Source organism: Poecilia formosa, unplaced genomic scaffold (assembly GCF_000485575.1).
Source record: "Poecilia formosa unplaced genomic scaffold, Poecilia_formosa-5.1.2 Scaffold36, whole genome shotgun sequence".
Lineage (NCBI taxonomy): Eukaryota > Metazoa > Chordata > Actinopteri > Cyprinodontiformes > Poeciliidae > Poecilia > Poecilia formosa.
Window position 1 is genome coordinate 1109867 of NW_006799975.1, and position 26214 is coordinate 1136080.

The 26214-nt window shown below is 39.7% G+C and overlaps 1 protein-coding gene across 6 annotated transcripts; it reads left to right on the top strand.

Annotated features, from left to right (window-relative positions):
- The first annotated feature begins 46 nt into the window (after positions 1-46).
- Positions 47-23492, top strand: ano10a (anoctamin 10a). Of its 6 annotated transcripts, XM_016670662.1 has the most exons (16): positions 76-140; positions 223-324; positions 3005-3154; positions 3226-3423; positions 4291-4425; positions 5320-5439; positions 6577-6761; positions 8191-8575; positions 9510-9565; positions 10327-10401; positions 10492-10680; positions 10757-10948; positions 11524-11652; positions 18193-18309; positions 20135-20151; positions 23005-23492. In XM_016670662.1, the coding sequence occupies exons 3-16, from the start codon at positions 3025-3027 to the stop codon at positions 23069-23071; spliced, it is 1995 nt and encodes a 664-aa protein (XP_016526148.1). In that variant the 5' UTR covers positions 76-140; positions 223-324; positions 3005-3024; the 3' UTR covers positions 23072-23492. The 6 variants fall into 6 exon arrangements, with proteins under 6 accessions (XP_016526147.1, XP_016526151.1, XP_007550491.1 ...); XM_016670661.1 differs by lacking the exon at positions 223-324 and having other exon boundaries at positions 47-140; XM_016670665.1 differs by lacking the exons at positions 223-324; positions 23005-23492 and adding an exon at positions 20876-21363 and having other exon boundaries at positions 47-140.
- Positions 23493-26214: the final 2722 nt, after the last annotated feature.

A 26214-nucleotide genomic window follows, 5' to 3' on the forward strand; every position in this document is an offset into this window, starting at 1 on the left:
CTTCTCTTTGTAGTTAGCCATACTGGTAGTTTTCATCTTGGCTGAAAAAGGAACACATCCTAAACTGACAGCTGAGTTTTGCGGAAGTGGACTTTTATGTTTCCAACCCTGCAAACTACTGAGGAGGAATAAGGACTGTGGTGAGTGTTTCAGTGGGATCATCTGATCAAATTAGGAGGAGTTCTGGGAGTATGAGTGACGCTTTCAATGCCTCATTATTAGAGCAGTTCAGAAGTGACGGTGAAAGATCGGTAGCATTAACCCGTCCCCGTCCTTGTCCACGTCCACGTCCATGTCCTGCCTCCAGCTGCAGATTCCTCTGTTGTCAATAAATGCAGCTTTTAAAAACTACACCTAACTGAATTATCTAGACGGGCAATATATTGTAGCACAGAGCTGGAGTTTGTTTGTTTGTTTCTTGCTCTTTACCTTCACATGGTTACTTTTGAAATTAGCGACTTCTTATATCCTCAGTTCACTTACATTTTTCAATCCTGGTAAAATAGGGAATCACTGCAATCAAAAAAAGGACGTGGAGGAAATAGTTTTACTATAAATAAATAAATTACTAAAATAAAATCATTTATTTATTTATTCATTTAAAAATATCTTTGCTTACAAATACAAAGATAGAAGAAATGGAACACAGAATTATGTAACTTTGTTTTAGGCATGACTTTACAGAGTAAGTAGAGATGTGAGGTCAAAAGAATTTAACCTTCATATTTAGGGTTCATGACCACATATTTTCTTAAGGTCACTTGTAAATTGTGACAACTTTCAGGAGGAAGCCAATCCTTTTCCCTCTCTGAGTAGGGGCTCACTCTCCTCTCAGACTGTGGCTTTAATTGCCTCAACATTTCATCCTACATTTTATTCAACAATTTCTTTTGAGCTCTGTTTCCCAAATATTTGGAAAAATAATTTTCCAAAATATAAATGTGCACATTTATATTTATATTTATATAATTTATGTAATTTTTGTATTCTTACTTTACTCAACTTTCTCCAAGAGATCTGCTTCCATATTTTTCCAGGTGAATAATAATAGCAGTAGTAGTGATGATGATGATGATGATGATTATTATTATTATATATACAGAATATATATAATATTCTTCCCCTTATATTGATTTTCATGTTAGTTTTATGTTATCAAATGTATTACAGTTTTATTTGTTTTTGAAGTAATTTTCCACACAGCCTCTGTCCACAGTACAGAGGAAAACATAGGAAAAGTGAGATTATTGATGCATCATTTAAATTCTGTTATATTAAATCAAGGATTGAATCAAATGTTATTCGCAATAGAAAGAAATAGACAATATCAATGAGTACTTTAGTGATTTTCTTTTAAGTGTGAGTGAATGTGAAGCAACATTTCTAAAAAATAATTTTATTTTCCAGCATTAGTTGGCTTCATTAATAGTAATCAGACAGGTAGTATGCAGAGGGAGACAGAGGAAGAACGTTCAGCAAATATCAGGTCGGTTATCGATCTGCATACTGCTGTACTGATGACTAGTATGAAACAGCTGCTCAACATCAAAACACTTTCATGGTCAGCTGATTCCAGCAGGGGGCAGCATAATGACTGGAACCTTCTGTGTTTTATCTTTTTTTAACTCAGGGAGCCATCAGCTGAACTAATCCGATAGTCACACACCAGGTTGTGGGCTGAGAGCCCAACAGATGAAATCCACACAGCGTACACACACACACACACACACACACACACACAGCTCCTTGAATTTCTGACCAGGCTTTTCACAGGTCAGCCTGACTACAGTTCTGAGATCTACTACACAGTAAGGTCCGTGTGTTTACAGAGAAGCTGAGATAGGACTGAATCAGTGTGTAGAGCCACAACTATTAATATCCTGCTGTGAAGAGGCTCCGCCCTCCAACTGTCTGTCTGTATGTCTGTTTGTCTGTCTGCTTCTGTCAGGGTCAGTCTGCTCTGCTGAACTCTTTCCTTTCAGTTTCTGCTGAATGAAGCGTGTTCAGCACCACATGGGTGGAATAACATGTAGAAGTTCTTCCGGAGATTAAAATATCAGTTTATTCCTGAAAGTTCTCCGTGATCAGCGTCCACCTGACACACCTTAGGTAGGAATGGCAGAGAGATTTCGTGAACATTTTCCTTTGACTTATCTGGATGAACTTCCAGCAGCAACTGGTCTGGGCAAGCACAAGATTTTTTCTTTCTTTTACATTTCAGGATGTTATAGCTTGTCTTTTGCATACATTTGCATTTGTTTATAGCGCCCCCCTGTCCTGTCGTGGTCTGCTATAATTGAGGATTGTTTTGGTTCATTCACACCTGATAGTCCAGTAGACTCAATTGGGGACCAAAATTGCAGTATTTGTTCCATTTTCAGCTGCTGTGGTTCTGTTTCAAAAAGCTCTGTCAGTCCGCTTTAGTCAAACTCTGGTTTGGTTGCTTAGAAAGTCCAGTTTATTTATGGAGGTGTGAATACGTAATCCAAGACTGACTTGGAACAAAAAGTGAACTCTGGTGCGGTTTGAATGCATATATGAACGCCAAGCAAGCCGAAGACTGCTCCAAAAGCAGGAAGCAGACTACAGCATTCTGGGTAAATATAGCCAAAACAAACCTGTGAGCCTAGCACTAGAAAAAATGCCTTCTGTTCTTTTACCAAAGACAAAAGAGAAATCTTCCAACTGCTAAAATCTGATGCCACTCCATTTTTGTTTAGAAAGTTGTTCCTAATGTCTTATTAAGAGGATTTTGAGTAGTTTCCCTCAGTGGTTCTTGGTACAGCGGCCCATGGGTGAGGAGGTGAACAGGTTTTTCAAAGGTTTTGTTTCATTTGACCACAGCAGCTGAAAAGGGAACAAAAGTTGGAGTTCTGGTCCTCAGTTGAACCGAGGCTACCGGACTATCACCTGTGAAAACATCCTTAATTTCAAACTGTTGATTCGTCCCAGTTTAGTGCCATGCTTTTTGAAATAACTAATCTCATTGCTGTTTCTGCTGCAGGAGCTCCAGCCGATGGGACAATGCAGCAGTCAGATGACAGCGGTGCTCCCTCCTTTAACCCTCTAGTGGTGCTGGAGTTGATCTCTGACACCAAGGAGGAGGCCATCGCCTGGCTGCTGAGCAGGATCAGAACCCCACAGCAGGCTGGAGGTGTGACAGTCAGGTAGTAGTTGCTCTCCATTAGATTCCATATCGTTGCTAACGTCCTGTCTCCCACTCAGGTGCTGGGTTATTGGTGGAGCAGCTGGGCCCTGGAGTCAGTGCTGAGCATAAGGACAACCCCAACCTGTTTCTGGTGGGGGCATCCTGGGAGAGGCTGCTGTCTGGAGCTGAGGATGTGGGCCTCTTCAAGGAGTACAGTGACGGCTCCATGAGAGGCTTCACCTGCACCAACAAGCACAACTTTAAAGACTTTCAAGGTCTGCTTTTAGCACAACATGAACACAACACTAGTCATTTTCAGCCTCCAACCAGATTGTTCTTTGAAGTAGAAGTTACCCCTACAGGAAGAGAAGCGGCTTCCTCGTCCATCACTTTTGTTTGTGAGTGATGCTTGTGTGTCAGATTTACAGAAGTACCAGAAACATGCAAGTATGAAAGTTCCAGTTCAGGACTTTTGTATGTAAAAAAATACAATCAAATAATGTGATTAAACTTTGTTAAAAATGTTTAACTCCTTAAAGTCAATCAAATTAATTAACTGAGATGAAAGCGTTAAGGTCACAACCCTAGTTTTCATGTTTCAAACAAGCAGTTGTCCCGTTGCCAGAGTTACAGCAGCATTATGACAGACGCAGTCAGACACCTCAGAGTTTATTAGATACTCTGCTTCAGTAGGACAAATTCAGATGATCACCAGAGCCCCCAAAAACATACACCCAATGTGTTTCATTGTAGTTTTATGGTAGTGCATTATACTGAAGTGGAAATATCTTTCTCTGGCTGCAGGACGTTTGGAGTCTGTCTCTACTGGTACTACTGCCGATGTTTGTGAAACTGCTCAAAAATCGCCAAGTTAGAGTAGTTAGAAAGCATCAGTACAACAGCTTTCTATCCTTACAGATTCTCAGTGCATGTAGGTCTGGACTTTGAGTAGGCCATTGTAACAAATGCTTCGGTGTAACAAAATCCGTAGTAGCTCTGGCTCTGTGTTTAGGGTTGTGGAAGATAACCCTTCTCTCCAGTTTCATCTTTTCTGTAACGCGTCCCCACTCATCCCCGTCTCAAGCTGCTGCAGAACCGCTGGTCCACACAAAGGAAACCATCTGTGATGTTTTTACCTCTAGGGGATGGAGACGGCTTCCTGAGCATGGCTGAGTGTCAGTACATCATCAAACATGAGCTGGAGACACTGAGAGCCAAAGATGAGACTCACGTACCCGGATACAGCAACGCCAAGCTTTATCCAGGGAAATCTATCAGTGAGTGTCTGACTGCGTTGTTTCAGCTTCTGCTTCTGTTTCAGCATTTCACTCAAACACCAGACATTCATATTAATCTATTAACATGTTGTTCTCTTGGATTTCCAGGAGTTTTCTCATCTAACTGTAGGACTTTTCTACTTTAGGAGATTTTCAGTCGTTTTAAATGACTTTAAGCCTATAAATCAGTCAGTTGCTCACTACATGTCAGAAACTAGACTAACCTTAGTTTATCAGTAAAATTAATTTCACCTGAAGTGAATATTTAACCTTCCTATTTTGTTTAAATAGTCGCTAAGTTTAAACAAAACTTAGCGACTGTCTTTGACAGTTTAAACTGTCAATTATGCTCAACGTCTGTTTGAGCATAATTGTGATACTGAGGCAGAAAGGAGGGTTATTAAAAAATGGCCTGTTTGTTAATCTACTAAACTGAAGCTCAAATTAACCAACATCCAGGCCTTTTTAACTAAGAAACAATTATTACGACAGATAAACAATTGTCCTGTTTTGGCGTGATGAAAACAATGAATATGCAAACATTCCGTAATAACCTCAGAGAGAGATACTTGGCAGCCTATCTGACAAATAGTCCGTTAGCAGAATGTCATCATTTTCTATAAATGACTCATTATTTGAGCACAACAGCAATTAGTGGTTTGGGGAATGAGAATGAATTGAGCTGTTGAGTTTAAGCTCCATCTTTGTTTAGTCATGAGGGGGAGAAAAGCAGGACTGTTTGTCTTTATTATCACTTGAACATATTCATCTTCCCTAGAATCCTTGTCTGTATCTTCCTGATATATTTATAGTAGATCAGAGACAGAGTTATGTAAATTGATGACAAAAAAATGGAATCAAAACATTTTTTTTATTATTATTTTAAAATCTCAGTACGCAGATTGCTGTCCAAAGGAATCCTGATCCAGATGTTTCCACTACATCATAAAGAAGAACTGAAGAGACTCTCCTTTTCTTGGTATAAAAAATTCAAGCTGTCCCTTCAGCCTCTAGGTAAAGCTGATTTCATCATATCCAGTTCAGTTTCATTCATTTCAATAGCACATATATTGGCACAACACAGGTCATCTGGAGTCCATCCATCCATGCACACACACCTAGGGACAAAATAGAGAGATGACTTAACCTAACCTAGTGCCTGGGGAGAATCCATGCATACATGCAGAACGGCCCCAGGCTGGGATTTCAAGTTCAGTTCAAGAATACTTTATTGATGCCAAAGGAAAATTTAATAACCCAGAACCTTCTTGCTATAAGGCAGCAGTCCATCTGACTGCACCAATGTCCCGCCAATCATCTTAAGTCACTGCACAAAAAGTAACTATACCAAAACATCCAATTTACATGCAAAAATATTCAGTCAGTTACATCCAATCACACAGATTCCAAGTTGATTCCGTACATTATCAAAAACTGCAGTCAAGTTCAGTTTGTTATTCAAACTAGTTAAAAATGTTCTTAATGTAACCCAACAGTTTGCATCGACTCATTGATTTTATAGTAATCCCTCATACCGAGCTGCATGCAGCGACAGTGGAGAGGAAAACTCCCCTTCAACAGGAAAAAACCTGCAGCACAACCAGAACCAGGCTGAGTGTGAACGGCCGGGGACAATCTCTAGAAATGTATCAACTGATGTTTTACTGACGTTTTTCTTCCTCTGGTCTATGACGCATCTAAACCCTGATGTATGAGGGTTAGGATCGTTTTCATTCAAAGTGACAACTGCTTCCTTGATAGGAAAGTAGTTTTAAATCCAAGTGGAAGCAAAGGAATGTTCCGTTTTTGTGCATTAAAACATCTGGTAGTTTGGGTTTATTAAACACAGAGCCTGCTGTTTGTGAATGTGTTCATAGACTCAATGAATGTTATTGCATATTATGATCAGAAAAAGTCCTGATCACCATCATAGGAACATTGGCTGATTTCAATCACTCTCAGATTGATTGATGCATCAGTAAATGTCTGAGCATTATTGTGAAGCTAGTAGATATTCAGAGACTGTGATGAAATGTGATGGATTCCATTTTCCTCTGCCATGTAATATTAATGTTTTAATGTGTCATTTTTCTTACTGAAACACTGTCAGTACTCCTACTCCGGTCTTTACTTTGCTCTTTCTCTTTCCAGATGAAATCAGACACTACTACGGTGAGGGCCAGGCGCTGTACTTTGGCTTCCTGGAGTACTTCACCTTTGCCCTGGTGCCTATGGCTCTGTTTGGAGTGCCTTACTACATGTTTGACTGGGAGGATTATGATAAATATGTAGCCTTTGCTGTTTTCAACGTGGTCTGGTGCACAATTATTCTGGAGGTATGAAAACTGATTTTACTGATTAAAGAACAAATTCATTCCAGCTCTGTAATGTAGTTAAGGTCTTCAAGAAGATCAAAATATTTGTTGATAAACATAAACAAATTAGTTTTTACATAGCAAAAAAAAACATGCAGAAGTAAGCAGTTTTGTCTGTGTCAACACAATGACAGAGAGGAAAGACGGCAGCAATGATCCTACAGAAGCAATCATTGCTTCTCATCAATCTGGGAGGAAAGAAATTCACTGTGTAACACTGAGACGTTATGTCCACATTGAGGACAAGACAGTTGGGCAACAAATCTACCTCAGATCAGTGTGTGAAATAACAGAAACAGGAGCTCCATGTTAGTTAAAGCTACATGTTCAAGGTCATTGATGTCAGAAGAAAGCCTCTTGTCTCCCAGCCTAGCATACAGAACATGTTAGATTTGAGTTTGGGAAAACTATCATTAGGAGAGGACGGCTGTGGCTTGTAGGTAGTGCAATTGTTTGCATTCAGAGGTTAAATTGTTGTAGGATAAGTTCTCACATATCAATGTGCCCCTGAGCAAGGCACTTAATCCCAAGTTTCCTAACAGTTTGCGTATTGGTGCATAAATGGGTGTTTCTGAGTGTGGCTATGTAAATGTGGCTCTAACATACCCTAGTTCTATCATGGGTAAGTGCAAATTGATTTCCGGTTGGCTGGATGATGTTCCTACATTTCTGTGGAGATATAGATCTTAAATTCCATTTATAATGGTCTTAAGAAGTCTTGATTTTGAGTTGGTGAAGTCTGCAAAAAAAACCTGCTTTAGAATAAACTTTCATTAGCTCCTTAAATGTAAAAGCTTTTAACTTGTTAGAAGGTTTTATAAATCCTGAACCTTAGGTTTCTGCACACCTCTGTTAAAGTGTTCCTATTTTGTGGGTGTGAAATATGAAACCATGATAAATTATTTACAAACTTTTCCCACATTTAATGAGACACTGTATTCTGTACATCTCAGCTAGGAAACAAACATGTATTTGGGGCGACATGGTGTGGAATTTGTGTAACTGCTCACACTTTTAAACTAATAACTCTTGTTTCATCTTTAGCATTCAGTTTTCTTGGGTTTACACTTTCCATCAGTTGCAGTGAACCAGACTAATTTTAGAGTTCAGCTAGTCCTTGCTGGGTTTCTCTGGCTCTTCTGTATGTGAAGCCTTTTGCTAAAGCCATGGTTATCAGAGAGATTAGAATGGATCAGAAGATTCTGAGAGACATTCTGGGAACTTTGTAAGTTCCTGAGAGCAGCTGATTGTTCATTTAGGAGAGAATAATTTGGCAGCTAGTTTGTGTAAAACTGACAGGTAACACATAGTATTATTTGTTCAGAACCATAGAAGCATGTTGATAACAGCTAACAAGTTTACCGGACCCTCTCTCCTCCTCATCCTCCAGCTGTGGAAGAGATCCAGCGCCACCCTGGCCTACCACTGGGGCACGCTAAGCAGGAAGAAGGCCTTCGAAGAACCTCGGCCTGGGTTCCACGGCGTCCTCGGGTACAACCCCGTGACAGATAGGGAGGAGCCTCTGTACCCCAACGCCAAGCGCCAGCTGAGGATCTACCTGGTGTCGCTGCCCTTCGTCCTGCTCTGCCTCTACCTGTCTCTGTACGTCATGATGATCTACTTCCAGATGGAAGGCTGGGCGCTGTCCGTCCATGACCAGGACCCTTCGTTCTGGACAGGAGTGCTCCTTTACATCCCAAGTATTATCTACGCCGTGGTGATAGAGGTTATGAACCTTGTTTATAGATACGCTGCTGAGTTCCTCACAGAATGGGGTGAGAAGGTCTAAAAACTCTAAATCTACACAAACACAACTGATCAATAATTTATTCTGTACGGAAGCATTTCACTGCCAGAGTTTGGAAATAAATTCAGGAGCGACATAAAGTATAAAGTTTCAAATTAAAATGAAAATTATTATATAATGTTATATAAAATAATTCTTATTATTTTATTGTTTCTTTCTTCTTTGACCATATCAACAAAAAACACACTCTGTGCTACAAATACCTAAAGAAACACACGGAACTCTTTGCTTTTATTGCACAGTTTTTGTTTCTGTTCACTTCATCTCCACGCCTGTATTTGATTTGTTTTATATCCCAATAAAAAAACAAAAAATGGGAAAAAAAAACAGTAAAATCAAAAAAAATAAACATTCCTATTTTAACTAGATGCAAAACTCGTAAAATGAGAATGTTTTTTGTTTAACAAGCTATAAAAACCTCTCCTCTGACAAATTTCGACTTTTTAAAAAGGCATTGAAGCAGTTTGCCATGATTCTCCTTCTCACCCCGTTTCCTCTAGACAGCATCTAAAAATCCCTAGAAATGGCGCTCTTTTACTGTTGCAACTTTCTTATTTAGACAAGAAGATAATTTGGTGTTAATGAGCCATAAATCTTATGAGTTTTTATTAAAATCTTGTTAAAATGGGAAAGTGTTCTCCTTTAAACCAGATACTGCTCCTGAAATTTTTTCCAGCCGATGGCAGTTAAACACTTCTGAGTTTAAATCACACTTTTTTGATTATACTGGTTAGAGGACTTATGAGGGCAGCTGTCAGTCACTGGATTTTATTTATGGAATCAGAATAGAAAGAGTTCAGATTTTTATTTGCATGGACCACTAAGCAGTTCTGAACTGTTATTTTTCCACATAAAATGGTTTAAAGCTGACACACTCAATGTTTTTGTTGATATGTGTTTAGAAAATCACCGCCTGGAGTCTTCATATCAGAACCACTTGGTCCTTAAAGTTCTTGTTGTGAGTATAAATGACGGTGTGCTGTGTGACCACTAACACAATCAGTCTGCAGGTTTATGGGGTTGTTATTTTCACACAGAGTCAGGATGGTTTGGATAGAATTATGACCCTTAATAAGTAAAATGATCATCTGAGAAATGTTTTTCTTTCTGTTTACTTAAAATTAAAATTAATTTTATCATCTGGAACCTTCAAGTGGCACAAAAGCAGAAGCAATCAGTCAGGGTATTTATTCAAGTAAAGCTTATTTGTATGGCATATTTCAGCAGTTCAAAATGCTTTACATCATAAAAACATCACACAGTCATCAATTATGAAACAAGCAGTAAACATTACATTTTGTCAAATGATGCCGTCGTCAAAATGATCAAGCAAAATTTACATCGCAAATATTGATCAATGTTCCAGTTACTATGAATCAAATAGAGCTGTAAACAAATGGGCCTGGATTTAAAGGAACTCAGTGTTTCAGCTGTTTTGCCATTTTCTGGAAGTTTGTTCTAGATTTGTGGTGCATAGAAACTGAATGCTGCTTCTCCATGACATTAGTCCTGTAATCCGGGAAATATTCTTCAGGTGATAAAAGGCTTTGTAACTGTCTGTATGTGTCTCTGAAGGTCCACGTCAGAGTTAATCACTACACTCAGATTTAAAGCCTCGTCACTAGTTTCTAGCTGTGATGAGGTTAGAAACTAGATCTACTCTGTTCTACTCCCACATTCAGCCTCTTATTGATCTAATCTCCTCATCTTGTCATTTAGTTTAACTTCTTCAACTGTTTCGCCTCGCTGTTCTACATCGCGTTTGTAATGCAGGACATGGTGCTGCTCAGTCAGGTGCGTTCCCTCCTTTCCGGTTTATTTGCTCCTCCGTGTGCACCCATGTTTAGAACCATCTCACATCTTTTCCTCCTCTCCTGCTGTTAGAGTCTGGCCACCTTACTGATCACCAGTCAGATCTTGAATCAGTTCATGGAGGCCTTCTTGCCTTACTGGCTGCAGAGGAGACGCAACAAGAAGATGATTCGCAAAGTTCAGAAGAAAAGAACTCCCGGGGACAAAGAGCTCCCTCTGGCGGAGCAGGTCCGTCTGGAGGCCGATATGAGCACGTACTTGGTGAGCTCGAGTCTTCCGATGAAAGCTACAGCAATCATCCCAGCAGAGTCTGATCTCTGAGGTCTACTTCTCTCAGGGAACGTTTGACGACTACCTGGAGCTCTTTCTGCTCTTCGGCTACGTCAGCCTGTTCTCCTGCGTCTACCCGCTGGCTGCTGTCCTGGTGGTGTTGAACAACGTCACAGAGGTTTACTCCGACGCCTTCAAGATGTGTCATGTGTTCAAAAGACCCTTTGCTGACCCGGCTGCAAACATCGGAGTCTGGCAGGTTGGTATCCGTCAGCTTTTTCTGCACAAAGGAACATGGTGTTTATTTATAAACTGAGGGAACAGCAAAGGTTTAGAAAACAGAGGAGAACTGCTCTCATGTTGATCTAACTTCATTTAAAGAGAATGTTTCAGGTTGTTGGTTGAAATCTGAGGTGTACTAGATGGATTTCTGTAGACCCTAGAATGCAGTTAGTTCATATTTATTAATTCCTGTCAATAATTATAAACAATAAGATCAAAGAAAACTAAAGTCATATCATAGTAAAGAAATCTGTTTCACTGTTTAATGTGGGCATGCTCAGGTTCCTTAAAGAGATCTAAACATTAAAACACAATGTAAAGGTAAAAAAAAACAAAAAAAAAAATCCATAATCCCTTATTCCCCCTTTAAAATGTTCTGACTTTACTTCAGGTCCAGTTGATGTCGATACTGATTGGTTTCATAAAACCCAGTGCATCTTCTTAGCTCCGGCATCAAACCTGTTGTCCTTAAACAGTCAGCCCGTCTGATCCGATGAGATGAGGCTGATTTAAAGCAGCCGCTGCTCTCTGTGTGCCTCTGACTCTCCGCAGCTCGCCTTTGAGACCATGAGTGTGATTGCTGTTGTGACCAACTGTGCGCTCATTGGCATGTCTCCACAAGTCAAAGCATACTTCCCCGAGTCTGAGACCCAGCTCATCCTGTGGACGGTGGCCATCGAGGTAAATCCACTCAACTCATGCCAGCTCCCGGGCTGTGTTCTGGAACATCACTAACATCGTAATTGTTTTAGTGAGACTTCGTTCAGAACAAAGAGAAGCTTGTCCTAACAGAGGATGGATTGAAGCCCCAAATAAATCACTGACATGCAATGAGAAAGGTTTGGTACACCCTGATGATGAGCTGCTCTGATTTATTTGTGCAGCTTAAATACTGAAACTACACAGAAAACATGAACTGAACGCAATGGTTTGAGTGAATAGGTAGAAAAACATTCACAATGAATTCAAACTGGTGAGCTCGGTTCATTTTTAAGGAGTAATGCAGTGCTATGTTGTATAATTAGGCCATCCTGGGAATTAAATTGTTCAAAGGAATAATTAAAAGCCCCAAATTATCCTGAAAATCCCACATCATACCATCAGAAGCAGGATACGCCTCACTGTGTAACTGTGGGCATCCAGCAGCTGATGGAGTTTCCCTCACTAGATGGAGCCACAGTGCAAGTTGGCTCAGATGAGAGGAGGTTCTGTGAGAGAATGTTGGCTGTATGTAATATAATGTTTTAAAATAATAAAAAATAGGATTTAGCCTTCAATTCAAACTTACTTAATTAAGGACAGCATATTAAAACAATGTTACATGTTAAAAGCAGAGCGACCTTGATTTTGTACTTACGTTTTCTAACCACAGGCTAATTTGCAAACCTAGTCTTTGGTTGGACCTTTATTAAAAGTCACTGAATTAAATTTCTGCGACTACAAGCAAGAAAAACATGAAATTGCATATTCTCCAGCAGCGTATGTTGTTATTCATTAGTGTTCACATTTGTTTTTGTTTTTACCATTGTTTCACCTGGGAATTAAAAACTCTGTTGCCATTTTTACTGTCGATGTAAACTGTTCCACATATGAGGATGGCTGAAGGCTTTAAATGCGCTAATTTACAGGTCTTGAATTTTGTTGTGTTTAAGTCTTATATATTGTCGAATATATGTCGTTTTCTGTCAGGCAAAGTTTGATTTTCACTTTGTTCTGCGACACAATTTGGTAACCTGTTAGCTGCTAACATACATTTGCTAGCTAGCTAGGTTTTTTTTTGAGTCCATCATGGGGGCAAACAAATTTATCGCCAATAGACTGGATGATGCTCGTTTTCTCCGCTGGCTCACTTCTGTTGCGATCCCTTACATCAAAATGGGTTTTGGAGTAGAAACTCGGTGCTTTCTGGGCAAAAAAGCTTTTAAATTAGGCTACAGTGGTTCAGGTTGTAGAGAGGCTTATTTCACAACTTATGCGACGCTTGATTGCGACAACAGCAGGATCACCAACCATTCCCTATATTTATATGGTTTTGTCTTAAATTAAATTCAAGATGATGTTTAAAAAGTCTTAGATTTGACACTGAAAACTTATAGATATCCTGTTTTCTCCATCTGTGGATATTGATTTTCACTGTGGTTCCCTGGAGTCCCAGTGCTTCAGAAATGACTTTGTAACTCTTTCCAGAGTCCAGACTGGCTGGTATCAGAGACTTTCACCCTTTCATTTTGTTTCATTTTGTCACACAGGTCCGATTCCTGTCAGACCTGTGTGTGACTGGTAAAGGTCGCATTGTATATTTTAGTCCCCTTAATTTAAAAACTGAACTAGATTTTACTCAGGTCATCCTTGTTGGATCACAAAATTAGTTTGACGATGTGAAACATCTAAGTGTAAAGCAGAAGAACTCTGAAGGGGGGTAAATACTTTTCCTCAGCTCTGTAGACACTGTGAACTGCTCCAGGAGCCGGTCAGTTGGACTCTGACAGCATACTGCCTCTCCTCTGTCTGAGGCGTCCTCTGGCCTGGAGCCATGCGAACATGACTTTTTATGGCTGTGGACTGAACACTGTCCCGGGGTTCTGGCTGCAGGTGGGATGCTGCTCCGCTGAGCCCAGACAGAACCAGGACAGCTCCCAGCATGCAGCCAGCCAGTAATGCACCAATCAGAGCCATCCTGTGTGTTGGAAGAGTCAGCTCCTGAGTGTGCTTTGAACATGTTTCCACTTCATCAATATCATCAACATGCACATTTGTTAGAACAGAGCAAAGGGGCGGAGCTTCCACTGATTGAGTCTATGAAGACCAGCTGGGTGGGTGTTTTTACACACAGTTGGGTTTAAATTCAGAAGTCGCTGCTTGTTTCCTGGTTGCTGGGCGCCTTGTAGCTTTCTGGCGGCGGTGCTGTGATACCTGGGTAATTACTGTATGAAGCTTCCTCGCATCACTGAGCAGTAACCAGGCAACAGGCCGGCCTGTCTCAGACTCAGAGATTTTCTTTTAGAGTGACAGGGCTGTATCATTTCAGAGCAGCTGGACTTACAGACCAAACCCTCTGAGCAGAGTTTGCAGCTTCAGCAACCAGCTGGACCAAACAGCATCAAGAGGGGAATAAAAATCACTGCTCTGGGTTTGTTAATCCTGACTTTTTTTAGTATTGGTTGACCTGGTCTGTAGTTTAGTGCATGCAGTTTAATCATACCTTTATATTTTTCAGATTTTGCCAAAATCTAAAGACCCTAAAAACTGAGCCATAACCTTTTAAATCTAACCCCAGGCTTACCAAACACTCAACAGATTCCACGTCTTTATCAAAAAACGTTGTAGTTTTAAGGGGTAGTTACTTTTCACCTAGGTTAGCTTATATTTTGGAAACTGCTTTTTTGTATTTATCTTTGTCTGATATTAACATCAGTTTGATGATGTTCTACAGAAAGCAAAATATTCTATATGGGTTAATATTCTCCTACCTGTTTATCATGTTTCATCTCATTGTTTTTGTTTTACCAAACCACTGTGTTATTCTGAACCATCATCGTCATCATCATGGTGCTCCACATCAGGCCAACACAGGCTGGTGGATCTTTATTTTCTTTCATTCTGTGCCCAGAAGGATCTGGCATTCAAACACTGTGTGTTGGCGGACTATGTGAAACATGAAAATGTTAATTATGCCTCATTATTGGTTTGTTTACTTAAAGCCTCCAGATAATATTAGTTTCCACTTTGGTAAGTGTTCTGAATGCATCCAGTTTGAATCTTTGCAGAAAGGCTCTTTGAGAATAGAAACATAAATAAGCATTAAGATAAACATTTTTGATCATTTTTATTCATCCTTTTAATAAGATAAGATATTAAACATCTGCAGTTGTAACGTGAGCCAAACTGCCCAGCCTGCAGAAATACATTACGTCAGATTGAAAGTAAATGCTACATTGTTTATGGCGTATTAGTTGAATATTGAATGAAAAGATTGAAATGTTAATTTTCTCACTAACATGGGTGGGTGCCATGGTAATGTACTGTGTTGAGTACTGGGCAGTGGATATAGCACTGCAACTTCTGCCAGAATCTTCAGAAGTGAAGCTGCTTATAATTGCTCAGGATAGAAAACCACCTGGATTTATCTGTTCAATCATTTTACACAAATGGTCAAGCTCTGACTTACGATATTCCTAAAATTTCATTTATTATTCACAAGGTTTTTGTCTGACAAGTAATTATTTATTCACATTAAGCTAGGACAGTCTAGGCAACCAAAAAAGTCTGATTTCAGAGGTGTTTCTACATGTTAACTCACAAAGGCTAACAGCAGTTAGCTCCCTTTATCCTGGCCAGGTTCTTTGCCATCTGCAGGATGATTCCCATTCAAATATCTCAGTGTAAGGTTTAGAACAAGAACTCCTGCTAAGGTCGTATTAGAAACCTGAGGACGGATTACTTAACATATGTTCTGCACATCCACCAAATGTCTGCAGCATCGTCATGGTACAGCTCACACCTACAGGAAAATATTCACTTACCTACAAATTGTGCCGAAGTTTGACTGTGCTGGTTGCTGGGAGACCAAAGGAAGTAATGAGCTGTTAGGTTCTGTCAGGCTGATAGAACAGGACTAGCATCACAGCTACAGCTACGGAGAAGAGAAGAAAAACACTTCCATACATACTCCACTGTGTGAAGAACTGAATTTTTTCAGTGTTGACTCACAAAATATGTGAATAATCTGACATGGTACACAGATGTAGTTATGGGGTGTGCTTCCTCTGAGATAGATCAGCTCTGTCACACACACACACACACAAAAGTTTGTATTTAAACCCATATTAGGACTTTGAGTTGACTTCCAATGATAACTTCATTTATGCCTAACCCAAACATTTCCCTAACCATGGCCATACATACACACAAACACACACACACATCAGGACTGATGCAAGCTACAGTAGCTGGAGGGAGCAGATTCAGACTTGGTGCATGGATAAAACCTGAACATATCTGCCGTCTATCACACTGCTATTATTCTTTAATTGATAACTGTGGCTTTAAATACTGAGACAACAACACTGCTAAGGAAAACAACAAGCATCAAGAAGGATGCTGCTTGATTCAGTCAGCACAGTGCAGCACTGTGCACTTTCCCTAATCAACAAAGCACTTTCCCTAATCAACAAACAAAGATCTCTGGTCTTATCGAGTTGTCACATTGATTGAATATGCACAATAAACACTATATGCACAATAAACACTCCGGCTCTTAGCTGATTGCTCATGTTGTTAGAAGCTAATTTATATATCCGATGGTTCAGCAGCTCAAGGTTACCCTGAACCCTGAGGATGTTCAGGCACAAACCATAAAGTGTGTTTTGCCTGACATAATGGAAGTGGTCAAACTGCAAACACTGTCTGCTCTGTCACTGCTGCTCTGAGGCGTGCTAACATCATTCTCCTTCCGATCAGTGATAAAGCATTCATTTTGTCCACCACCGTTATTATTCAAATTATTGTACACATGGATTGAATCTCATATTTGGCTAAAGAGGATTAGTTTTCCATTTTGTTCACAAACACAACCAGCATTAGAAATAGAAGCCTAATGTCAGTAAATAGTGGTTTCCTTGGAGACATTCAGTTTATGATTAATGCGAAGCAAATAAGCTGCACAAAGTGAAGCATTTACTTTCTGTTGGAGGCCTATCAGACTTTGTGGCACCAGGAAGCTTGTTAAAACAGCACACACTAACTCTGGTGTAGGGTTGTTAGTCTTCCTTCATCTTATCAGTTTCTCCTCATTGGCTCTGGCAGCGTTGGAGATACTTCCTGATTATATGTCAGCCTGAATAAAGCAAAAACAGACCCTACCCAGTGGTGCTTTATTTATTACCTTCTCCTGAACTCAGCAGGCTCTTCCTCTAAATGGAAGGACAGATTGGATTGCAGGTGCTGCTCTGCACTGTTGTAAAGAAAAAAAGAAAGTCCTTGATTTACTGGTCTGTCTCACTTGTGATCATGAGATACAGACCATGACTGAAAGAATGACATCCCACACACAGACAGCTGAAATGAGCTTCCTCTGTTGGATGGCTGGGCTTAGCTTCAGGGATGGGGTGAAACTTTCTGTCACACAAGGGGCAGTTAGAGTGGAACCACTGCTTCTCTGCATCAGAAGGAGTCAGGATGCCTCCTTGGTTCTTCCCTGTGGAGGCTTTCATGTCCCATTGGTAGGAGACCCAGAACGAGAGTCATGTATGGATGCACACATTAGAAACTTTGAAACACCCTTTGCTTCTACCAAATCCAGAGTCCAGTACACACTCTGCTCTGTACATCTGCTCTGTGGTGGCGCTGTTACATTGTGCACCAAATGGGACACACTGAGGAATCCAGCCTCTCAAAACTTAATTGGTTCTTAAATATGTTTCCCTTTTCATCCAAAACACTTTTCTTACTTAAGATGGACTCAGAGTCTCTTTAAAGATTTTTTTTTCACTGACGTGTTTCACTTGTGCAACAAACTATTCTACTTAGCTTAGCTTAACTTAGCTTAGCTTAGCTTTTCTCAGCTTAAATTTTCTCATGAGCTTAGCTTAGCTATGCTTTTCTTTTCTTAGCTTGGCTTACCTTTTTTTTTAGCTTACCTTATCTTAGCATGTCTTTTCTTGGTGGATCTTAAATTTTATTATGTTAGCTTAACTTAGCTTTTGTTACCTTATCTTATCTTTTCTTTTCATAGCTTAACTTTTCTTAGCACACCTTAGCTAGCCAGTGATTTATATGTAAATAATGTATCATTTTGAGTCTGTATGAAATAGAGAAACTTGTGTGCTGCTTATTTTTATTCTCACCCTGGGTCACACACTTAATTTAATAGGATTCTTGATCATGATCAGAGCAGGTAAATGTTTGAACACAAAGCAGGCGAGGGAAGCTGGTTATGATGATCAGTCTGGCTAAAACCTCTCTGACCTCATCAGGATCTTTGTCCTGGTAAATCTGATGGAGGTTCTGTCTGTCGATCAGTCTGTCTGTCTCTTTCTGATTTACAGCAGAGGAACAACTCAATTAAAAAAAAAAAAACTGAATTTTGCTGTGTTGTCATTTCTTTCAAACTAAGCTTCCATTACTTCATGTTGACAAAAGCAGATTTAAATAAACATTGAAGATGATGTACTCTGATGTGCTCTTTGATTCTGATTCTTTGACTTTTTTTTATAAATATAGCATGGACTGCTGGCTTTCAAGTTCATCCTGACGTTCCTTATCCCAGATGTTCCCAAACACATCCAGATCAAACTGGCCCGGCTTGAGTTCGAGTCACTGGAGGCTCTGAAGAAGAAGGTAAATAGATTGATTTGGATTCTCTAGGACGTCTGGACTTTTCTTGGTTCTTAAATATGTTTCCCTTTTCATCTGAAACATTTTTCTTAGTTAAGCCTATGGACTTGGAGTCTCTTTAAAGAATGAATTTTCTTCGTATCAGTGATTCTTCTTACAACTAGTAGCTTCATATGTTGGTCTGGTGGATCCAGATGATAACAAACCACGAATGGCTTTTTGCTGGTATCTGTGTAACTTAAATTATTTCCATTGTCTGTTTGGAAACTTTGGGCTTTTTCTTTAAAACTGTAAACATCTTTTAGGTTTGAAGTTGAAAGACGTGTTGACAGCTTTGAGCAGATCTTTGATGCTTCCAACATTTAAAGAAAACACAACTGAGTTCAGTGAAAGAGAAAAAAAATAGTAGGTGGAAGGACATGTCATCACACATGTGGTTTGATTGTCTGAGAGAAATGTTCCAAGCACAATATCCCAGTGCATTTTAAACCAACAACATTTTAAACGTAACATCATTGTCGGACGAAGACTGCATCATCTCAAGGATTAAGTATCCAAAACAGCCTCAGCACTCCTGAGCACCAAAACATGTTCAGACCAACAAACACATAATGACACCAAAACAGAGAATGATAACTAAATCCTAGCTGCTTGGTGTAGTTTTTCTTATTAGCTTAGCTTAGCTACACTTATTTTTTTCTTAGCTTGGATTAACTTGTCATATATTCTTAGTTTTTAGTTTATCTTTTCTTAGCTTAGCTTAGCTTGACTGACTGTTGAGTCAGATGTAAATGGCTCAACAGTCATTTACATCTGATTGCCTCCACACACTATTTAGACAGTAAGTCCACACTTTAGACCAGCAATAAAGGTAACTTTAGAGAAAAGTGAAAGAAATCCTGGAAGTCAAACATGAAAAACCAACACTAAACAGAAGTGGTGACTTCAGGTTCCATTTTTCTAACACGTACAGTGAAGCTTGGACTCTACTCCCCTGAACAATTCACCTGAGGTCATCTTTTCAAAATAAGTCATATATTGGCACTATTAACACGTGTATTGTCAAGTGACAATGACTCAAACTTTAAACCAGATGATCTTTTTATCTCACGCTGTCTCAGAGAGTTAGCATTACCAAGATGATTCTAGTCCCCCAGTGTGTGGTAAACCTGGCAGCCCACCAGGCTTTACTTGCCTTCCTACCCCCACCAGGTCAAGAAAAGCCTGGTGGGAGGGCTTTACTTAGCCTGTTTATTGTAAATACGTTTATTTAAATAAGTTGATTTACAGTAAACTTATTTATTGTAAACAAGTTTTTTTGAATGGCGTGCAAGGGGCCACGCACCAGTTGCTCTGTCTCCTCCCTGCTGGTTGATCTCCAGCACTGACACTGTGTCTGTTGCGGATCTTGCGCACCACTTCTTACTCTGACCGAACGATTTGAAAGGTGCCTTTGCAGAGCAGGTCCACCTGCACTGGCATTATAAACCCTGCAAGAATAGAATTGCAGCACCAAGGTACAGATCAAGCCACGCCGCTTCATCCGCTTTGATAACATAGAATACAGATTTCCTATGTTGTCCCACAACGTAGGAGACATTCCATTGTGCTGCTACAGTGTGAATACCTGTTAGTCTGTGGCTCTGGAGCATGCAGGTGTGTGTTAAACACTAAACGACGAGGGAAAGACATCAGCAATGTCACATTCAGAGTAACACTGACAGCATTTCTCCATCCCTCCTGTGACTTTGGGTTTAAGGCCCAACTTCTCATACCAGCTGCTGGTTTTTGGCTCATTGAGTCGTTCTCTGTTCTCTTGCTTCTCCAGAGGCAGATAAATGCAGGGTGAGTAGCTCCGGGTTGGTTTTCACTTTGATTGCCATCATTTCTCACCAATGATTCCCCCCCTCCTCCCCTCATAGCAATCACACGTTAATACTCTAAAATGTTGCACACTTTTCTACTATCTAAACCCCTGACTCAGTATGAAATCTAACCCGTAAAGCTCCACAGTATAATACTGCTGCAGCTGTAATGAACTTATTGATCTGTTTTCCAGCATGGACTGAAATCTAACACTAGAGCTTGTTGTGTTCTTAGGTTTGAAAATGTCTTTTTGTTTTGTTGATTCAGAGATTGGCTATCCAGGTCACATTTGAGAGAAGAAATGCAAACTGTCCTAGATCTAAGATTTAACATTTGAAATTAAATAAATACCACCATATATTAACAGCAGTGACCTGTAATAAGCCATAATGACTAAGAGTAAAGTTAGACTGATGAAGTCACGTTTACGTGTTCTAGAAGGTTAAATCACCAGTTGAAAATGTTTTTTTGTTTTACAACTTACAACTTTATTGTTATTTTGACCTAATTTTGGGGCCAATCAGAACTTTTACAGAGTTAATTTGGGTAGTTTAAACTTCTAAATCTGAATGATTAAGAACCTGACGTCCTGACGTAAAGTTAAGACTTCAATACTCTGTAAATAAATTTGCAGATTAATATTTTATCTGATTTTCCTTTGTGTGTTTAATGTTGGGCTAAAGCAAAAATCTTTCTCTTGCAGATGCAAGAACCTAACATGACACAGATGTTCCCAGAGGTTTGCTTTATATGAAAACAAATAATGTTTGGATCAAAAAAAATCATGGATGGCCACCATGGTCATCAGGGAAAATCTATATTTGCACTAAAACTGGCACTGCTAATCACAAATGATACATTTTGGTGTCAAATGATACATAATAATTGGACCCATAGAAATTATATTTGCCAATAATTGTTTGATTTTGAAGATGGCTACCATCTTTGTCATGGAAATTTTATTTTTACACTCAAATCTCTAATTAGATTGTTTGGTGTCAAATCACAGCCTTCATATTCTGAACCATAGAAATCATATTTTCTTGAACTTGTCTTCCTTTTTCTTTACATTTTTCAAAATGACCACCATGGCGCAAACCAGAATATATGTTTGCTCTAAAACTGGCTGTAGCTACTGCTAGCAGTGGGTACAGCTAACCAAAAAGTAAATAAATAAATAAACAAGAACCACTAAACATGTACAAAATTTAGCAGGAGCTAACACTAAACTTCGAAACACATAAAGAAATTAGCAAAAGCTAACACCAAACCGCTAAACGCATAAAAAATGAACCACTAAGACGACTGTTGCTCTGTTTATGTCACACATCTTCATCTCCTTCCAGCTGACGACAGATTTCAGACTTACTGACAGCAAAGTCCTCAGTTTGAGTTTTGGCTTCTGATTTTGCTACATGTTATTACTTTAAAGTTGTATGAGTTTGATGACATATTTGTCTAAAAAGCTCAAAAATGGTGGCCATTTTGAAATTGAAATAGCTAGTGAAAAACAAACAGGCTGATCATGCAAATTGTTGCATCCACATTTGAACATTTTTTTACAGTAATATTCAGCACCATTCAAATTAAGTTTCCCTCTGGGATCAATAAAGTATTTTTGAATTAGAATTTGAATATAGTGTGTCATCAGATTGTTGTCCCATATGCTGCGGCTCCCTTCGTTTCGTGTCTAATAATATCGCAATGAGATAATTGATGCTTATTGACTCTCAGTTCAGCCTCAGGCACAGAGAAGTTTTAAGTTTCGCAGAGTTCACATTCCCCCATGAGACACTCGATCAGGCCGATGAAAGGATTCCTTGGCTGCACATGTCCGGCTCCATACCGCCTCTCTGTGCAGCACCATGTGAGCGGATCAGTCAGCGCTGCCTCCAACCCGCTGTCACACCGGACGTACAGTAGCTGACCCATGTTCCTGCTGGACCCAAAGTTTTGTCCAGGTCTGCCTACTGACATTTTCAGGAACAGAAGTGTCCAAACCCTCATGATGTCATTCAGTTCACACACACTGATTGGACTGTTGGTATTCAAGTCTACTTTCTCTTGTAGAAGGGAGTTTTTTTTTTTTTTTTTTTTTTTTTTTTTTTTTCAAAAAACTGCTTCAGAAGGAATCCGAGTAATCTTTTTGAAGAGGTCAAGTCTAAACATCCAAACCCAGAGAAGAATTAATATATCTTTCTTTTTTTGTGCCACTCTAAAATGTTGTGAGGTGCCACCGGACCATGCATGGGTTCTCCTCACAAGCTCCAACTTCCTTACACTGTTAGAAATATAGTCACATTAAATTAATTTGTGTTTCTGCATCACTGTCTTCATGATGCATCTGTCATATTGGATAATATAAATCTAGAAATGTCGGGCATGGTTTATTATGAAAACCCAACATGAGTGTAAAAAGTTACCTCCTGAGTAATTAGAGTCCAGCTTCCTTATGGTGAAATATGGTGGTGGCAGCATCATGCTGCCTGGATGCTTTTCTTCAGTAGGAGCAGGGAGGCTGCTCAGAGTTGATGGGAATTTGGATGAAGGTAAATCCAGAACAATCCTGGGGGAATCCTGCACTGAAAAAAAAGAGAATATGGATCCAGCTTTAAAACAAAAAGTGTTAATTCCAATTTGTCTTAAGTTGGAGCTGCATTGTGTTTTTTTCAGTGTTGGAGGCTGCAGAAGACCTGAGAACTTCCAGCCATGTGCAGTCCTGCACATGGATTGTTTATCACATTTCACCATTTGGAAATGTGTAAAACCGTCTCAGTCAAACACTGTGTATCGTATTGAATGAACGTGATCGTGTTTCCTTTTGTGTTTCAGAAAATGCTGGAAGGCACGGAGTTCAGGAAGAGCGTCCAGTGAGGAGAGGAGGACCTGCAGACTCTGACGACCCACACTCCCTTTTTGTTTGCTTTAAAAATCCCATCGTTGTTATTTTTTACAGTTTATTGTTTTTATGCATAGTGAAAATATGGTTTACTATTAGTGGAGCAGACATGTGTGAAAGGTTTATTATGGTGAACGGTCTGAGCACTGAAACGGGTTCTGGGTTTGGGGTGATGGACGACTAGAGACATGTTGGGATGAATGAGCTGCTGTTCAATTTTTCTGCAGATATGATGCACTGTAAAACATATTTAGTTATTCCAAAGAGTGTTGATGAAAATAACTGCTTTGGTGTTCTCATGTTCAGCCACTGAAGTCACTTTGGGTTCAGTCAGTATTTTGGTTCAGAACAGCACAAACTAGCATGTTCTAATTATAAATGTGTTAAAGGCTGCAAGGTGTGTGGTCACCTGATTGGCTGACAACACAACGCCCTAATGTACGAAAGCAAAGAAAGGCCAAAAAGATGCAACCACTGAAAGCAACATCAGAATTTATTTTAAAATCTGAACCAGATCCAGCTGGGATTGGATTTATCCAGACAGATACTTCGGCTTTTCATTGCTCTCGTAAAGACGATCACAGCGGAATGCCATATAATCACAGCATGTGTTAAATCATGAATTCTTCACATCCAGGGTAGGGACACATACACACTGGCGTGTGAGGGCCATTGTAGAGGGCCGACTAAAACAGTTTGAGAATAATCTCAGAAATTTTCTAGATAAAACAGAGAAATTTCTGAGTTCCAAAATTTGAAATTTTGGGAGAAAAAAAGTTCAGAAATTTTAAGATTAATCTCAGAAATTTTCTAGAAATAACATGGAGATTTCTAAGTTTGAAAAGTCTACAATTTGCTACAAAAAGTCTCTGAATTTTTAAATTAATCTTAATTCAAAAGTTGAAAATGGTAAACATTTGAAACTGAACATTTCTAAGTTCTCAGGAAAAAAAGTTGTAGCAAATTTTTGACTTTCAAACTACTTAAAATTTCTAGAGAAACCAACTAAATTTCTGAGTTTTTTAGTTGAAATTTACTCCTTTATTTTTTTTTTACTACAGTGGCCCTGATACGCCATCATACACAGAAGATGAAGTGCACTTCTGTAACCTCCTGGTGCCTTAGTTTCCTGCTGTTTATTCTATAAAATGTACCAAACAGGTTGCAGCAGGTTGCTTTGGATCAGCCTTGGCTTCAATAAACTAACAAACCTGGAACTTAAACATGAGTCCAGTTTTTTCTTCTCCTCCAACAGAAGAGATTTTCCAAACTCTCCTTCTATTTGATTTCATCTTCAGAGACATGAGCTGTCGGAAACAGAGTGTGTGTCCAGTGGGCGTGATGTGTTGAAGGAAACCGGACCTTTTGTCTTCCTCAGAGTGTGTGTGAGGAGCACACGGCGTGCCAGCTGCTCTGGAAGCTTCTGGGTCATTTGAGCTGAGAGAGAGTGCCCCTCCTCAGCGCCAAGCACCTGAAAGCTTTTCAACACCTTTTGCTGCTCTGAGTATCATTCAGAGACCCTCACAACTCCCATCTGAATCACGTGAAGACAGACCGCTAAAGTCCACTCAGTGTTGGAGCTGAATGGACAGAGAGGCAGGAGGTCCATGAAGCAGGACAGACAGAAACAATCTAGAACTATGAGAATGAGAAATGATGTCAGTCCTGTTGGGATTTAAGACGGATTTTCACATCCCAACCTGATCTCTGGAGCAGATCCAGGGGAAACCCAGGCTGGAGGGTCGCTTGACCTTTCAGGAGGCAGAGCTGGATTCCTCTGGCCGGGTTGGTCCTGCTCACACTTCTCTGTCTTCTCCTATTCATATTCAGCAGCTCTCCTATCTGTGGCAACACTGGCAGGCCTTGAAGGTTAGATTGAGATTCACAGAAACATACAGAGGAGCAAAGGAATCCTGTTGTTCCACTTCAAGTCCTTTAAAATGGACTGAAGTAAAGAAGAAATCCCAAATTTACATGAGGCTGAACTGAAACCTCCAGCTCCAAACGCACCAGATCTCTTCATGGAGAAAAGCTTGATGCTCTGATGGGAAGAAGACTGAGCTGTCTGAATGATGGAAGGAGTCAGGGTGAGGCTTTCAGACCAAACAACTCTGGACCAAAACCTGCAAGTTAGATAAAATTGCAGAAAATGGACTGAATATGACTTTGGATGGGATGAATCAGTCTTAAAGGGGTAGAGGACCCGGACCCAAGCTCAGAGGGTAAGAAGGGAATTTATATATATATATATATATAGATAGATAGATAGATAGATAGATAGATGGAGAGAGAGAGAGACTTTTATATTTTTACCAGTGTTGCTCTGAGAAGTATCTCTTATGAACTCAGCATGTCGTTCCACCAGGTGGTTGCTAATTGCTGCTGACTAGTCTGAAGGAGCTGACTGAAAGTGTTAGAGGAGGGCTGCTCTGTGAGATGGAAGCTGCAGCTCTGAGGAGGAGCTGTGCCTCGAAGGCGGAGCTAGGGCCACCCAGGCATTTTGCACAGCTGAATGGTTGCCATGGAGATTAAAGGAATTCTCAAACAGGCATTAAAGAATCAAGGCAAGACTCCAGATATTTTTGATGAAGCAATAACATTACAACATAAGCCTCAAAGATGTTGATTTTACAGAATATTGGCCCTTTAACAATACGGTGAGCTTGATATCATGATAAAGGTCTGATGTACACATGTTCAAATCTGAAAATAAATAAAACAACAAAAAAAACTCACATGTAAGAGACAAAATTCAACTTTTATTTTTTGGGATATTACCAGAGCTATATGTATTGTCTGACAACAGGTATCAACTCCAGAATATTACAGTGATGTTTTTTTTTTTTTCTTCCTGTTTGTTGCCTTTTGGTCCAGTAGGATTTCTGTGGCTGATTCTGCTCCAACACTGAGACACATGCACATCATTCACCTGAAAACAGCTGAGTAAAGACAACAGTCAGACAGCTGACGGTATGAAGAGAACTGTCATTTTGCCCACGCAACTAACACATCCATACAGGATTACTACGGTCATTATAAGGCTAGTTTTACTGTACAACTATGCACCAAAATGTTCTAGGTAAAGAGAGCACCATATTTACAACTCTATGTACATTTGGTTCTTCAGGAAATCTTCGACGAAA